Source organism: Ceratotherium simum, chromosome 18, assembly GCF_057802395.1.
Source record: "Ceratotherium simum simum isolate JZ-2026a chromosome 18, ASM5780239v1, whole genome shotgun sequence".
Taxonomy (NCBI): domain Eukaryota; kingdom Metazoa; phylum Chordata; class Mammalia; order Perissodactyla; family Rhinocerotidae; genus Ceratotherium; species Ceratotherium simum.
This window is the reverse complement of record NC_141917.1, coordinates 4343450-4360905: the sequence shown is the minus strand read 5'-3', so window position 1 is coordinate 4360905 and position 17456 is coordinate 4343450. Positions and strand designations below refer to the sequence as shown.

The following is a 17456-nucleotide window of genomic DNA, read 5'->3' as shown; positions in this document are numbered from 1 at the left end:
GTGGCTACCCAAAGCCCACCTTGGTAGACTTCTGATTTAGTAGGTTGGGGATTAGGATCTGGCATTTGGGTGTATTCTAACCCAATAAGGTGATTGTGATGCCCACCCAAATCTCAGCACCACTATTTTGAGGTTGTGTTTCAAAGCAGTACACCACCCATATATTGTACTGTGAAGGAAGCCAGCACATTAGTATGAAAGTACCACACTGTGATCACATTTGATATTAACATTAATATAGTCATGGAAGAACGAATAGAACAAGATAAGATTGGTATTTGGCAACAAAGATATATAATTAATATTCAAGTTATACATATCAGACAATTTCTTTTCTGCTTCCATGAAACATAGTACTCTATTAAAAGTGGTTATCACCCAATATGTTAAAACAATAAATATATTTTTTCTCTTTCTTAGCTATCTCATAAGTTTCTAAAGAACAGAGATTCTTCTTATCCATGTTCACAGGCCCAGTGCTAGCGGACTTGCTATCCCATAACATGTCCTCTATTGATATTTGTTGAATGAATAAAAAAAAAAACCTTCCAGCTATAATGCCAACTCAAATACCCAAATGTAAACATAATTTCAGATTACATTGGACTTGAGAATTATATTCAATGTCACATGCTTTTAATGTCTTCTACAGTATTTTCTTGAGTTATTCAATTACATCAGCAAGTTTTTCTGCATGACTAATGACATACCTAGAATGATGAACAGCCAAGTATTTTTAGAGGTTGTATCAATTATTTCAGGCTGTTTAGACAACAGGAGTTAAGGATGTGAGAAACCCTTCAAAGAAACCATGGGCCAGTGTCATCTGAATGGTAAATCACACCCTTGGCATGATGCTGGTGACCACACATAGGACCTGGATGTCCAGAGCCCTGATGCAGGCTTTTCAAGAAGCACAACCCGTCCAGGCTGACATGGAGACAGCACTGAGGTGGACTCGGGGGACCTGGATGGGTCAGATAACCAGAGAGAGCATGGGCTGTGGAGGTGGGGGACCTCCGTCAGGGTCTTGCCTCTGTCGTTCACAAGTGGTTTGATTTTGGGCAAGTTACTTAAGTCTCTGAGCCTTAGTTTTCTCACCTATAAAATGGGATAATGAAACCTTCCTCACAAACTCTACAGAACACCTGGCACAGTGCTCATCACAAAGGAAAATTCAAAACTTCTATCCCTTTCCCTGATTCAAATGTGCTTTTGGTCAAATCACTCAACACCTAGATGTCATTTGTATACAAATGTTGTGCATGCATATGTGTGTATGTGTGGGTTTGCCAATGGTCAATGGGTTTCAAATACCTTTTAGACACAGAAACAAACAAACAATCTTAAGAGGAATGACAATAAATAAAATGGGTAAGAAATGACCCTCCAATCTGCTGGGGCCCCCTAGAAGGTAGTCTGACAATCACCAGAGGGGAATGTCTTTAAGGCGCCCCGAGATTCTACAATCCTTCAGATCACCCAGTGCCTCCCTGAGCCAGCTGGAGGAGCCCAGGTTGACTACAGAGCACAGCCACAAATTGGTGGGCTGTACACATCACCATTAAATGCTTGAAAGAGCATGTAACATAACCAGCCACGTGTGCTTGAGATGAATGGTGTTAGCAAGCTGATTCTGTTTCTTTCAGGAAGACTTCCCTTGTCTTCCCTGACTGCATCTCCTGCAATGCCTACAAGCCCTCACTGCTTGATCCCTTGCATGCCGTGTCTATTTTTTCTTTCAGTTAGACTTCTGGAAAGCATGGATCACTAGTCTTTTTATAGAATCCTACACAATGCTTTGCTGGCAGAATGCAAATTGTGCCCAGTGAATGGGTCCATAAATGCTGAAAATGACAGGACATAGACTGATAGATCATGAATACTTCTGAGCACAGTAAATATGCTTTAATATTGTCTTAATGATCTGAAACGATAATGCAAATTAAGTTTTTGTGTGTGTGTGTGAGGAAGATCAGCCTTGAGCTAACATTCACGCCTATCCTCCTGTTTTTGCTGAAGAAGACTGGCCCTGGGCTAACATCTGTGCCCATCTTCCTCCACTTTATATGTGACGCCACCACAGCATGGCCTGACAAGTGGTGCAATGGTGCATGTCCGGGATCCGAACCTGGGCCGCCAGCAGCAGAGCACGCGCACTTAACCGCTTACGCCACGGGGCCGGCCTCCTGCAAGTTAAGTTTTTAAGCCTATTTTGTATACTAGGCGTGCTCAGCTCAAATAATACCACTTAAATTGTGCCTGCACACAACTGCTAAGGAGCTCACAGGCTCTGTTGGTTTTGCAGATGGAAACCTGGGTAAGAGAAGAGAGACCAAGCGATGTGTCTTGGTCACCTTTAGGCTGTGGGAGATCCACCATGTACCTGGAATCCGTGTCCCAGGGCCCTACCCATCAAATGGCAGGACTTTCCTTAGCAAAAGGGAATTTTTCAAATGGAGTCATGCCCAGATGACGTATTTTCCAAAGCATGTAGTTCAGCCCTCAATGTGCCTGTGCCAATTCTTCAATACCTGCAAACAACATCTAGCAAACCACACGTCCTGTGCCAAGTGGTTGAATGTAACCAGGAAACTCTCTCTGCACTGCTGGCTTAAGGGCAGTCCTGACTCAATCCCACATACTCCAGGAGAACACACAGCCTTGCTTCTGGTTCCAGCCTCTCTTGGTCCCTTTTCCAACACAAATCTAAACGCTGGTTCCTAGCAATTTCTATTTTTAGGTTAGACTCCCCCGTATAAACCACAAGATATCTTAAGATGAAAACAACTGAACTTAGTAAAAGAAATTGGCTGGACAAAACCGAAGAAGTAAAATTCACCTGTGAAACTGAATATTTTATATAGATATAAAATTATTGATAGATTTAAAATTACTTTTCAATTCTTAAGGTATAGAACTCAAAAAAATTCTCTGCTTGGAGCTCATTGCCAAGGATAAGATAAAAGCATGCTGTTTATGGGGCCAGCCCAGTGGCGTAGCGGTTAAGCGCGTGCGCTACGCTTCTTTGGTGGCCCAGGGTTCGCAGGTTCGGATCCCCGGTGTGGACCTATGCACCGCTCATCAAGCCATGCTGAGCCATGCTGTGGTGGCATCTCGTATAAAGTATAGGAGTTTGGGCACAGATGTTAGCCCAGGGCCAATCTTCCTCAGCAAAAAGAGGAGGATTAGCAACAGATGTTAGCTCAGGGCTAAACTCCCTCACACACACAAAAAAGCATGCTAGTTATGTTATGATGTGTGATCCATACATCAAACTTATAATCTCTTCTTTAAGAAATAACAGTTATTAAATAAATGAACTGAATAAATGTGTTTGTCTTCAATTCAACTAAAATTCACAGAGTTTCATTACTGAGTCTTCTATGCCACAGCCTCTCCCATTTGATGTAGTTGCTAACGACTCATTGGAAATAATTCACGCTTCCTTCGTTCATTTGCTCCCCCCCGACTGATTCACCCATTCCTTTCACTCACGTTAGCTGTATACTCAGTGTAGTCCACCTGCTAAGCTAGTGAAGGCAAGATAGCGATTGTCTTGAGTGGTTTCTATGGGCTGAGCTACATGTGAAATTGCTCTGCAACTTCTACTAGAAATGTTTCACAAAGAGTAAGTATTAAAATTATTATTGTCATTATTATTCTTACTATTGTCACTCATTTTGGCTTTTTGCACATGCAATTCATTTGCACATCTCCCACATATATTTCCTATTTCAATATGATCAGAAGCTATTTCATCGGTGACATCGACTCTTCAAAGCTCCCAGTTCCTTCATCTCTTACACAATGTCCTCTGGACGTCAGGTGCTCAAGGAGGAGGTGATAATTTTCTGGAGGTTAATTCTGTTAGGAGTGGGTCCCCTTCAACGAAATCTAGACTTCCTTTCTTTCCTCCATCTATATTCCCACTTGCAAGTAAAAATATTTTTCTTTTTTCTGGAACAAATTATTTTTCCATCTAGACCCAGCCTTAGTGATGAAAAGAAATATTAATAATTGACTTCTAAGAAAAAAATAAAAGCAAACGCTGATACTTGTTGACATTGAAGACTGAGAGGCCAGTTTGGATGTATCAAGTTTAACTTCAGTTAAATTCACCACCTGCAGCTGCCAGCACTGCCAATGGCCATATCTCAACTGCTGATCTAGTGCTGATTTGCTCAGCCCTTGGTGACTTACATATTTCTTACCTTGATTGTTTAATTAAATTCTGGTATGGTTCAGAGGACAGCAAGAGCCCCATGTCGTTAAAGTAATGAGAGTTTTTGAAGTTTTAATTCTAGCAGCCTATTAAAAATACAATTATGATTTAACTGAAAGCTTTATGAAGTGTAGGTACAATTTTCAAGGGACTGAAAAAGTCAATCATTACCTGTAATGATGAAGGGATCAGGAATAGGATATAAACCTTCATTGTCAGGTCATCAGTTCACACACACAGCCAAAGTCGGCAGGGCCTCCATGGGATTCCATTAAAGGCAGGGACACCCATGCGTACACACACAGGCATGCACACACAAACACGCACACAGATGCTTTGAGCAGGTCGAGGTAATATGAGTGGGCTCAGTCCATTTTCTAACAGGGGATAGAGAGGTCGGCTTTGCAAAATCCAAATCACAAATGCTGCCTTTTTCAAGTTTTGTGAGTTGCAAGTAAAATCAGGGTGAAAGTAAAAAATAAAAAAATTTACAATTCCTTGTTGTGCATCTTCTAGGGGAAATTTTAAGTACAGTTGCAGTACAGCTGGAAAACACTTGCATTACTCCTGCTGGCCCTCATGTTAATCAGGGCAATTGCAGGATGCCTGCAAGTGGGCCCCATTAAGAAAAAAAATTAATGCTGAGAATTGCTTGTCCAGCACTGGCATCTATCTGTGCCAAGGATGCAGGCTCTCCACTCACCCTGATGCTGCCCCATTTCAAAACCAACAATGCTGGGCATATGGGAATGTGGGCAGCAAGCCAGCTCCTACCAGGCCCTATCTCTTGTCATATCTGCACTCCCCAAACTCTGCTTGGCACACCAAATCAAAAAACATCTCTACAAATTATAAAAGACATATAAGAACACAAACTCAAGAGTAACAAGTTAACAGCTGGAGGGCTTGTCACTGTCCTCAACCACTTAGAGTCCCCTGACAGGAGCTAATCATGGAATGAAATTAGCCGACAGGACCAAGTTCAAAACACAGGACAAAGGAGCAGAGATTGATACAACTGTCAACCATCGTATGCGCATGTGTGAGCAGGAACATAAGGGAAGAACAGAGGGAGAAAAGTGTAAACATGTGCATCACCACAGTTTTAGAATGTGCACGACGAGGCACTAAAATAAAAACAAAAAAGTACCTAAGTGATAGCATTTCCTACCTGTCAATCACAATCACATCCTCATTGGATACATTCTCATTGGATATTGGATTGTGAATTCCTCTTACAGACTTGACCTAATGAATCAGTATTTCTATGGCAATCATCCAGGATGGAAAGGACCCTGGGTTCCACTCTCCCATGGGGATGAACTTACTTGTGTCCAGACTCGTGGGCAATGGTGAAAGCCAGTCCAAGACCCGTATCTTCGTTAATCGTACAGCTGCGATATTTACTACACATTCCACTTATGGGCGCAAATCCTACAGGACATAAAGATCAAAGATATACCCAATGGAATACTACTCAGCCATAAGAAACGATGAAATCCCGCCATTTGTGATAACATGGATGGACATTGAGGGTATAATGCAAAGTGAAATAAGTCAGAGGGAGAAGGTCAAATACCGTATGATTTCCTTCATTAAGTAGTAGATAATAACAACAATAAACAAACACATAGGGACAGAGATTGGATTGGTGGTTACCAGAGGGGAAGGGGGGAGGGAGGAGGGTGAAAGGGATAATTTGGTACGTGTGTGTGGTGATGGGTTGTAATTAGTATTTTGGTGGTGAACATGATGTAATCTATGCAGAAATAGAAGTACAATGATGTACACCTGAAATTTTCACAATGGCATAAACCAAGGTTACTGCAATAAACAAAAAATTAAAAAAAAAAAAAGATATACCACAGTGGTGTTGCAGTAAAATAAAGAAAGGGGGTGTATTATATATGTATATTTACTCTCTGTCCTTTAGGGAAATTTTGTTCTCATCTTCGTTTGGTGAAATATGAAATGGGAAACCCTTGGACAGTCGCATAAAGCGCTCTTAATAATGTGGGGAAGGGGATTTATTCTCCCTGTGTGGAAAACAATTCTTGGCTCTATGAAATGTTAATATTACAGGTTATATGTGGGGCAAAGTAGAAGAGGGGATTCACTGCAGGTGGAGGAGAATTTCTGCCTTTTTCTACAAACATCTGTGTTTGTAGAGAATGGGTGTGTCAAGAGGTCCCCAAGCCCACCCCCGGGTGTGAGGATTCTCCAGGAGGACTCCCAGACCCAGCATTTATTATACTCACTTAGTATGGATACAAAGGGATATAGAACAAAACCAGAAAAAGGAACAAGTGCATGGGGAGAAGGCTGGAGAAAACCAGGCAGGAGCTTCTAAGAGCCCTCTCCCAGGGGAGCCACACAGGATGTGCTTAACTCCTCCAACAGATGTGAACTGTTGTCCACCAGGAAAATTCATTAGAGACTCAGAGTCCAGGGGTTTTATTGGTGGCTGATCACATAGGCACCCTCTGCCTGGCATGTAACCAAATTCCAGACTCTCAAAAGGAAAGCAGGTATTCCACATAAACCACATGACTTGCACAAACAGTTGAGGTGCATCAGGTAGGATGGTGGGAACCCTCCTGGAATCTAAGTCCTCAGAGGCCAGACAAGGACCAGCCTTGGAAGCAGGCCTTTCTAGGAACCAGCAGTCAGGACTAACCTCTATTAAACTGAGTCCTATCTGAATGTTTTTATAATGAAGACCCTTCTTCCCTAAGATCCTGGGAAGAAATGGAGAATTAGAAAAAAATGTCCAGGAGAGCCCTGGTCAAGCCACTGTGCTTTATGCTGACTATTTGGAAAAACATCCAAGACACACCCAGACCCAAAAACATGTAAAATAAGGGCTATGATTGAGACATTTCTAGACAAATGGGAAAATGGGGATATAATATTGCTGTAGCACCCCTACAAATATTCACAAATGTACCATTTCTGCCACATAATGAGACACTTGACCCCATTCTCATACATGGGGTGAGATTTATGTCATCTCATACATTCTCATACTTCAAAAGAAGAAGTGAAAGAAATACTTTCTTTTTTTTTTTTTTGTGAGGAAGATCAACCCTGAGCTAACATCCATGCCAACCCTCCTCTTTTTGCTGAGGAAGACCATCCCTGAGCTAACATCTATTGCCAATCCTCCTCCTTTTTTTTCCCTTTTTCTCCCCAAAGCCCCAGTAGATAGTTGTATGTCATAGTTGCACATTCTTCTAGTTGCTGTATGTGGGACACCGCCTCAGCATGGCCGGACAAGCGGTGCATCGGTGAGCGTCAGAGATCTGAACCCGGCCGCCAGTAGTGAAGCTCACACACTTAGCTGCCAAGCCACGGGGCTGGCCCCCAAGAAATATTTCTTAAGTTAGAAGAGACAGAATCTCTTGAAACTGTGAGGGACTTTTCCTTATGAAATAATCACTTTTGATGAATAAATGCATACTTTTATGTTTGGCCAAAGGTTAAACAGGAAAGTGAGTCTATTCTTTACAATTGTACTCAGCAGCAGCTACCACTTGTAGATTTGGAATGGGGGCAAGAATATTCAACATCCTAGGCCACTGAAGGTGCTTAGCTCATATGTGTTCCTCAAAACTCTAATGGAAGATCTTACCCAAAGTATCACACGGCTCATTCTTCCAGGAACATATGTCCAGACCGGTTAGTAAGATGGCGTGGTCATGGCGAGTTCCATCTTTCCCCATCAATCCAGACTGCCACTGGCAGAAGCTACTTAAGGTGTGGTCCGCATGATGGCTTATCACAAGCCCTGGCTATGCAAGGGAGACCAAGACCCCCATGATAACAGAAAGAAAACATGTTATAATGCAATTGTTACTGGCATTGTCATCACAGCAAACTATCATTAACTTGGATTTCAAATACATGGATGGATCTGAACGGCATATAAGCTATTATACCCATTTTATGTATTAAAATCCAAAGGAGGGTGTATCATATAAAACCTGTACAGATTCAATGTAGACACACGTGCATTTCTCTAGTTCTGTACAAAAACAGTTGGGATGTATTTAGCCGACCCTGAATGTATTTTCACTGACCCAGGAAAGATGATTTATGTGCACGAATTTTTGTATTCAAAATCTTTGTAAAACATTTTGCAAAATTATACAAGGCAACAGAATCATTTATATGTGACTTTGCACATATACAAAAACACACATAGACAGTGTTATGTTTATTTCATAACCAACCTGGGCAGGTAGGGTTTCCAATTTATAACTTTCAATATTTATTATTACAGTGTTAAATTAAGTCGCTTTCCTAGAGGCAACATGTTTACGAGAAGAGTCAAGTCAACTGGCAAGGCTTTATTTCTAGAAAGTGGACTAGAACTAGTAGGAAAATACAGAGAAGACATTCAACCTCATCCACATAAACCATGTTCTAACAGAGCAACAGCGAAATAAGAGAGAAATGAAAATTTGGAAGGGGCAGGAACATCTACCAGAGAAGGCTGCAGCGAGTTATTTAAACCTTATTTGTAGGTATGCTATATTTTCCTCTGGATTGTCAGCGAAAACCAGAGGGAATGCCTCGATTTCAGGACAGCAACACGTTTAAAGCGTTCATGCCTAGAGTGTTGTGTTGAAATTTTTGTCTCTCGGACACTAAATATGTTTTCTCCTTAAGTGTTTATTTTGTCTTCCCAGACAGCCAAATACACCTAAGCTAAAAGCTGTACATCAACACCAGGACATGCCTTACATTCCTCAGCAGGTGATTTCCAGGAAAACTGCATTAATTAAAGTTCACATAGGTGGACGATCAAACGATAACCTCGCTTATTCTTTGCAGCTTGGATGAATTCCAAGGTGAAAACGATTTAATACAAGGAATAATTAACCTGTCACCTGAGAAGCCCTGCCAGTGCAGCCTCCCCTCCCCAGACACACACTCACACAAAAGACAATGAAGTTGCATCTTCCTGACTATTCAGGCTAGAAGTAGCCCTGCCCGTGCACGTCTCACCCCGCACAGAAAAAGAGCCGCACCTCGGAACATTAAAGTCTGAAGCCATCTTAGATCTCAGGAAGGATCTTAGATTTCACCTAAAAAATGATTTGTTTTATAAACAAGAAAAGCCTGCCTAATAGGAGACTCTGTTAAGACATCAGCAAGGTGGAACAGGATGCAGGGTGCCTGACATGGGCCCAGGCTCGCTCTCCCGTGCTGAATCAGTGATCAGCTTGGGGCCAAATAGAAGGAGGAGCCTTTCATGGCGAAGACGCTGCCCATCACTTACGCCACAAAATGTTCATATATGTCCTCATTGTGAACTGAAGTGCGTGTCTGTGCATTTACACAGGGGCTCTGCAATGGAGGCAAAGGAGATTCTTTTACCCACTGCTACCAAGATCCAGCACAATTTGGGCTTTTGTATGCAGTGAGAGACAGGTGCTCCACATTCCAGAATCTCTATGAAAATAAAATCCTAAGACTGAAGGAGGTGAGCTTTAGTGGGATCAGTCTTGGGAGTTGGGAAGTAACAGAGTAAAGCAGTGCGATGTCACACAGTACAGCTTAACTTCTAGGCTACAGTGATATTTTCACTCTTCTACCAAAGACAAAAAGGGCCCAATTTCCACCCGGCATCCTAAAAGCTCACGAGGGTGCTGAGGACACATCTTGCACTTTGCATTCCAGTGTGTTTCCCACCCATATATTTAAGGCAGCTTTTCTATTCCATTTTCTCATAAGTCAAATTAAAGAGGATTCCTAACTACCCCTGTACAAAAAATAGAAAAAATCAAATAATCACTAAAGGAATTGACAAGCAACTCATTGCATTAGACACAAAATATTAAAAAAAAATTTGTCTCCAGGGGAAAGAGAAGAATCCATAGAAGGATTATATTAAGGTAAACAAAGCATTATTTTGCATTTATTTTTCTGGAAAATAAAACTGCTGATTTCAACGATAGGATACCTGTTCTTCTTCCAGAAGAATCAGACCCACAATTGCAATGTTGATGTTTCCCCCTATTGTTCCATCTTTGAATAAAGCAGACACCTGAAAAAGACAGGCAATCCACATCAGTCCCCATAAATGGCACTGTTTACCCTCAGCCCTTAGTTGGTCTGGAGCCTGCAGCTGAAGGCCAATTTCCTTGTTCTTCAGTGACATTATATTTCTTATACTGCTACACAGGCAGGTGTAGAAATATCTAACAACCAATTGTTGACTCCTTATCATTGCGCCTGGGAGTAAAAACTAAAGTTTTGGGAGGTGGGTTCCACCTCTTGTCAAACACCAATGAAGGGATTACAAGGCATCAGAGTTGGTAAGCATCCTCATTAGAACAGAAGGAGAATTTTTTTACTCTTAGTGATGGCGACATAGGTGAGCACTCCACAAGCTTTCCTGGCAAGGGATTCCAGAAGCATAAGAAAATTCTTGGGAAAAGACCAAGAGGATACAAGAAACAGAAGGAAAAATGTAGGAAGAAGATTATCAAAGAAAGAGGCAAATATCAGAGATGATGATCGCGGATGTGGAAATGAATGATTAGAGGGCATTTTGGGTGACAAGCAAGGACAGTTCAACAGCGTGGGGTGCAACAGGGAGCTGACTGGGCACCACGATGTAGAATATTGGAAAAGCTCTACAGAGTAGAGGCAATACTTCCACAAACCAGAGAATCTTTGGCCCTGCTGTCCTCGCCTCCCTAAGGTGCAGTGGTAGGGTGTCTCTATGTCTACGTCTCCCTCAGTTCCTTGGGAGATCATAAACCACATGGTTCAGTCTACAAAAAATGATGCTAGCAACAACAACCATTCAGCACCATGGGAAAATGATACACATTTAGGGGTATTCTGTGTACTGAGGTAGAACATAAAACATATTTTAAAAATTTTGTCCTCGCAACTATATTTTAAAATCTTTAGTGACCCAAGATTTTGTCTTCTGTGATCTAGGTTTCACTTAGGTGAAATGGGGCTTGGTATACCCCTCTTAGTATATATCACTCTTCCATAGTTACTACACTGCCAATCGGAAACAGAGACACATTTTATCTGAGATGATATTCTAAAGGTTGTATTGTTTTTCTGTTTTTGTAGATAAAATAGTGTATATTCAATATTTGAACATTAATATTCCTGTAAAGATGGCTATTTCTATACAGCCATCTAAAATCGCACATAGAATGCTGATAAACATTTACTGTACTCAAATGTCTCAGCATTCTCTTATAGATTTTTGGTAAACGAAGACACCAGTACACGTCACCAGCTTACAGAGAAGGTCAAATTGTTCTCTTTCCTTTCTTTATTCTCTGAAATTCTGAAAATGGCTCTTTTGATTGGAGCATAGGAAAAGTGAAGGAGTTATCACAGATAAAATATTTCTTACGTACGAGACAGAAACCCACAAGTAAAAAGTAGGGTGGAAAACACAACCACCCACCCACACACACACACACACACTATCAGGTATAACTACACATGGTGACCTCAACAAGATGGACGTTCCTACCATGTTGAGTATCGTCAGAACGTAGGTGGTGATATTTTCATGGCCGTGGTTTTGCATCATCTTTCGGTCGACCACCACCAGCGTCTCCACATTGAGTTCTTCATTCTTATGGGACTTCAGAAGAGAGCGCTTGTGCCGTGAGCAAGACTTATACTCATCAGGCAAGATGAAAAGGTCATCCCTGGGAGGCTTTGGCATGTCTAGGAGGGACGTTGGAGAGCAAATGAAAGTAAGAGCTGTCACGCAAAACCGGCGGTGGAACTTGTTTTATAGAAACTGGATTTTAAAAATGAATGTTCATGATAAGAACCACATAACCCTTAAAACTCTGGGAAGCAAAACTTGTGTTAAAGTGGAACACTGAATTTAAATAAAGTTCATGCAGTCTAGATGTCATGGAAATCATTGCTATATTTACCTTAGTGCAATTTTTTCCTGATTTAAAACAACAAGATAGGGCCTCTCTAGCTCTGAAGTTCCAGTGTCTAGAAGTACAATGTGCAAAGACTATAAGCACAGGGATTTGTGGAACAGGGCTCCACAAGAGACTTATCGACAAAGCAATGGAACTAACAGTTACAAAAAAGAGTGCTGTCTTGCATTATTTTCTTATTTGAAGACTTTTAATGAGCTGACAGTTTTTAAAGCTGATTCCCATGTCTGGACACATAACTGGTTTGTCTATATTTGTTTCAAATGGCTTATAAACTGCTTAAGATAGATCCACTTCACTGCAGAGCTGAATTTCCTAGAAGGCACCATAAATGTCTACCTAATTTAATTAGAAGACAAAACATACTCTGTCCTCTTGGAGTAATCCATTTAAAAATAGATTGGCATTTATAATCAGTAAATTAGCATTATGTTAAAAATGATTAGGTTTAGTGTATGCCTCAGAAAATGTGGATAGAATTGTTTCATGTGAAAGTAGACTTCAAAATACCCACAAATTTAGCATCCAAAAATAATGCCAACTCTATTCACGGAACACTCTGCTAGAAGATGTTATTTTGTTTGACTAGTACTCGCATCCAATGCATTTTATCTCTGCTAAAACATTTCCAAACCTAAATGAACCTTTTGGAGGATAATCATCACACCAGCTAACGTTTGGTAAGCATTCATCATGCGCCACTAACGCTGATGCAATTTTCATAGACATGAACTCCACTCTAAGTGTTGTGTATGTGTAACTCAATCTCCACACCAGCCCCAGGTAGAGAAAGATGAGGCCATGGAGGCACAGGGAGTGAACACAACTTGCTCACATTCTCTCCCTAGAAAAGCTTGGACATGGGTTTCAGATCTGGCAGCATTGTCCCAGGGCCCTTGGTCTCAATTTCCACTTGTGGAAAAACGTGTGCAGGCTGAAAGCAGACACAGCAGAGGAGTGCAACAGCTCTGCATGTTCCCCGGCACTGGGCATAGGGGCAGAAACAACGGGGGTGGTGACCTCACTGGCCAGGGCTCTGACAAGCCCCTCAGAGCAAATCTCTTGCCCCTAAATATGGTACTTGCAGCATTTTCCCCAAAACACGTGAGTCCCAGGTGAAAACCCATCAGCCACGCCTGCATCTGGAGGAGCAGACTGATTCACGAGGTTCACTCATTCGCTGAGGCTCAGCGTCGCTGTTGATTTTAAGCAATTTTGCCCTTTTCCGCAAACAGAGGTCTAAACACACAGAAAAATCTCTCATTTTCTGAACCAGAGACCTAATAGGGAAGAATTCTTGTAAGTGTGAATGCCACTGAGCAGAAGACCAGGATTCTTCCAGAGAAGTCCAGAGCTTCACGGACAACATGGAAATATCCATGCACAGATAACGAGAGACCTAAGAATTAAATGCTTCAGCCTGGAATAAATGTGCATCAATTCTGCCAGTCACGTGGCCCCCCACCACTCAGGGGCCCAGGAGGACAGAACTGCCATGTGCCCAGCCAGGAGGGGACAGAACTATGTGGCAAACCAAACAGCACCATATTGATCACCAATGTCTTCCACCAACAAGAGACATTTTGTCCAGTTTTCCTTTTCTAGTTTTATTATGAAAACAATGGCTACTTTTTTCCATTTTGCAAATACAAAACTTATTATACAGTTTATCAGTCTTTTTCAAATAACTGCCTCCCACCAAGTGACTCCCACTATTGAGATTCTGAAATGTCTCTCAGGTAACATATCCCTACATGTGCACACACACATACACATGCATACACACATGAACATGTGTGCACACACAGCCACACCAAGCAGAATCATTTTGCTGCCCTGCATGCACAGCTGAATGACTCTTTAGCACCTACAGATAAAAATGAAAGGGTTGCATTCATTTCAAAATGGTCAGCGTCTCCAGATTTTCTCAGGGCACATTTCTACATTTGCTTCAGACCCTGGGGTGGCCTGTCAAAAAGGTGAAGACCCATCTTTCCTGCCCAGATCCAGGAGTGAAGTTAATTTTTCATCCCTGCTACATGGAATTTGCCCTGTTCTGACCACACCCACACCATGAGCCCTGTCAACATGAATCCTGGCTCTGGGCTTGTCAATTGATGCCTTAGCCCCCCATCTTGGTCCCAACTCTGCCTGGCCCTGTCCCCTGCCACTTTTTCCTCTGCCTCTCCTGGGCCATGCAGCCTCAAGCTGCTGTTGCTAAGTATGCCTTGTTCTAATACCCATTCAACCCGTCTTCCCTGTCTTCCCTGACTTTCTCAGACTGCTGTTCCCCTCTCCTCGTTGTCAACTTCATTCTTCCTGCTGCCTCTCATGAGACCAAGCCCACTGAATTAGTCAATTTGGGTTTGAGATTTTCAAGTCCATTTCAATATAGCATGAGACTTTTATTTATAGGATGATATGAGCTCAGAGGACACACAGCTGCTGACAGATTAAATGGTACTCTTCTTTTGTTGTAGGTACCCAGTGATCATGGGTCATTCACTCTCTCTCTCAATATTTATGGAGCACCTGCAAAGGCCCACCTCTATTTTAGGGTGCTGGGTATAGCAGCCAAGGAGGTCAGACAGCAGAGAGAGATGGGGATGGGGGAAGACGGGATTCCCAGAGGCTCACTGCGGGAAGGTTTAATGAAGTGATGCTTGAGGGGAAAGCTGAAGGAACGGAGGGAAGTTCCAGAAAACACTGAACTTCTAATCCTGAATTTGTGAGAAGTTCCTACATAAAATGTGAATAACACATCACCTCCAAAGTGTTCACGACCAAAAAAAGACTTTGATAAAGGCTTGGTGATAAACTGTAGGTAAATTATGTCAAGGGTATCTGTCCTTTGGATATGGTGGAGTAAAGGCTATAAATATGTATAGAGATAAATTACTCCAGAAGGAAAACTATGTGGGGTTTAATAAATCTAAACCTCAAAAATATAGAATTACTAAGTAAACATGCCAGAGTTCTTTTGAAGACGTCCAGTGGAGTCTGCATTTGAGAGCAGTGTGTCATTTAATCTGCCCAGGGAACCGTTCTTTAAAAAAACATCTACCATCATCCATCCATCCATCCACTACGGAGAGATGTTTTCTACTGAACTTACGGATAATGGGCTCTCTTTGGAATCATCACGTAAGTTTAGCAATGATAGTCGAAAAATTTCATCTCGCAGGCAGACATACTTTGAAGAAAATTAAAAATATTGCATTGGCTTACATAAACATCCGAATCATTAAATACACAAAAAGAATCGCCCTTACATACATTTCTTGCGTCTTCCACAGAAGTGCTGCTTTTGTGGGCGCCTGAGGTTAAAGCTACTGTGCAAGGGTTGATGTTCGTGGGAGAAGAGGTGGTGGTTTTCCAGCTCCCGCTTCCTCTCGATCATCATTACCTGGGGAGCCCCCAGAGTCTGCGGTTCTGTGGATCTCTTGTACAGAATGTGGGAGGGACGCTCACTCCCAGCCGAGTCATTGAGGCTCCCTGCTCCGTGTGAAGGAAGTGGCTTTAAGAAGTAATCTGCTTCTTGTGTTCTTATCATGCCTGACTGGAAAAATGAGAGAAAGACAGAAATGGGCATGACTTGTTTATTACCTGTTTACCAACGTGCAGTTCCCTCCTGTGAGGACATATGTTGAAAGAGTTCACACTGCTGGGTTGAGAACTAGGGATGGGAAAGGCTCATGTCTGGGCTCTTTCCATGTGCTTCCTTTCAGAAAGATTCGGGTGCAGATGCTCCATGACCTGACTCCAGGAACAGAGAGGGAGCTCAGGACATACCAACGTCGACTAACTCAATCCAAATAATGGAGAAGAAAACACGCATTCACAAACTTAGACATTAATATTGGAGGGGTCCCAAATAAAGAGGTAAAATTACAATCCTAATATAGCAATTTGCAAACCTCTGTTAAAACCTGAATATAATGTAACACTTTCTATAAAAGTGTAACTTAAAATTAATTCAGGAGAAAGTGTAAAAGAATTTCTTAGGGAATCAGGTAGGTCTTTCTAAGCAAGATATTAAGGAAATAGGAAAGAACCGATTTTATAAAAAATGCTAAACGTGTCCACATAACAGACAATGAAAGTAGCATAAACAACACTAAAAATCTCTCACAGGAGACAAAATTGACAGACTACATTTTACCCTTTAGAGTCACAAATATTTTTAAAACCTGATTGTTAGAGAACTGGGAACAAGGAGGCTCTGTGAGACTCTGGAAGGTATAAACTGGGCCGACTCAGGAGGTGGCCGCCATAGCTCTCCTCCATGTCTATCAACATCGAAAATGGACAAATCAGTCTTAGGAATTGAACCTTCTGGAATTCTTGCCAAATACTTCTTGTAGGCACTTCTCCAATATTGATAAATATATATGAATGTCTATTGCATCATTGCTTATAATAATGTAAAAGTACAGAAAAAACAAAAAATAATAAAAACAATAAATAATTTAAATGTTTACCAATTAATTCAGGGTAATTTTCTTAAAGTACATTTATGTATTTGGAGAGTACCTGACCATTAAAAAAGACAAGATAATTATGTACTGAAAATACTCATGAATTAACATTTTTTTTGAGTTCCTGAGACTGTGGCCAGTATTTTCTATATAATACCTTGTTTATCAGTCACAGCAACTCTGTGAAGTAGGAGTCATTATCACCCTCCTCCTGTGGGTAAGGAAATAGAGTGGTAAAATGATCAAATAACATTTTCAAGGTCACCTGGCTAGGAAACATAGTGTAGGGATTTGAACAAAATCAGAATAAGTTAAAAACCCGTACATTTAAGGTTTATACTATAGAGTTTCCAAAAGGTGTTAAATTTTTTAAAAGTGTATAATAAAGTATATAGTGTGACCCTAAAAGCATTCATTTTTAAAAGTGTGCAACTATACTTAAAGAATTTTCCCAGAAGGACTGATGAGAAATTATTAATGGTGGTTGTCTTCAGGGAGAGAAAGTAGAGTGGGAGAAATGCAAGAGGAAAATTCCACGTTCATTTTTATATCTTTCTGCATTTCTCAAGTTTTTAAAATCTGTGTGCAGCCTTACTTAAAAAAATGCCAAAGGTATTGCTAGATCATGGGACTACAGATGAATTTTTAAAATCCTTATACGTGTTTTTAAATACCTTTATAATTTCAGAATAGAATTACTTACTCCTACAGAACTATTTAGATAGTATTTAGAACTCCCCAATACTGAACTACAGTATTATAAATGTGCTGATGTTTTTCAAAGTAATTTTGATAATTTAGTAC

General features: G+C 41.2%; 1 protein-coding gene across 1 annotated transcript in view; it reads right to left on the bottom strand.

The window, feature by feature from the left end:
• ADAMTS16 (ADAM metallopeptidase with thrombospondin type 1 motif 16) overlaps window positions 1-17456 on the bottom strand; it is a 163313-nt gene that overhangs the window by 108553 nt on the left and 37304 nt on the right. The window contains exons 4-8 of the mRNA XM_087443099.1: window positions 15451-15733; window positions 11742-11941; window positions 10194-10277; window positions 7857-8016; window positions 5554-5659 (exon numbers count right to left, since the gene is read on the bottom strand). Of these exons, the coding sequence (XP_087299225.1) occupies window positions 5554-5659; window positions 7857-8016; window positions 10194-10277; window positions 11742-11941; window positions 15451-15733 (833 nt within the window). The remainder of the gene's footprint in view (window positions 1-5553; window positions 5660-7856; window positions 8017-10193; window positions 10278-11741; window positions 11942-15450; window positions 15734-17456) is intronic.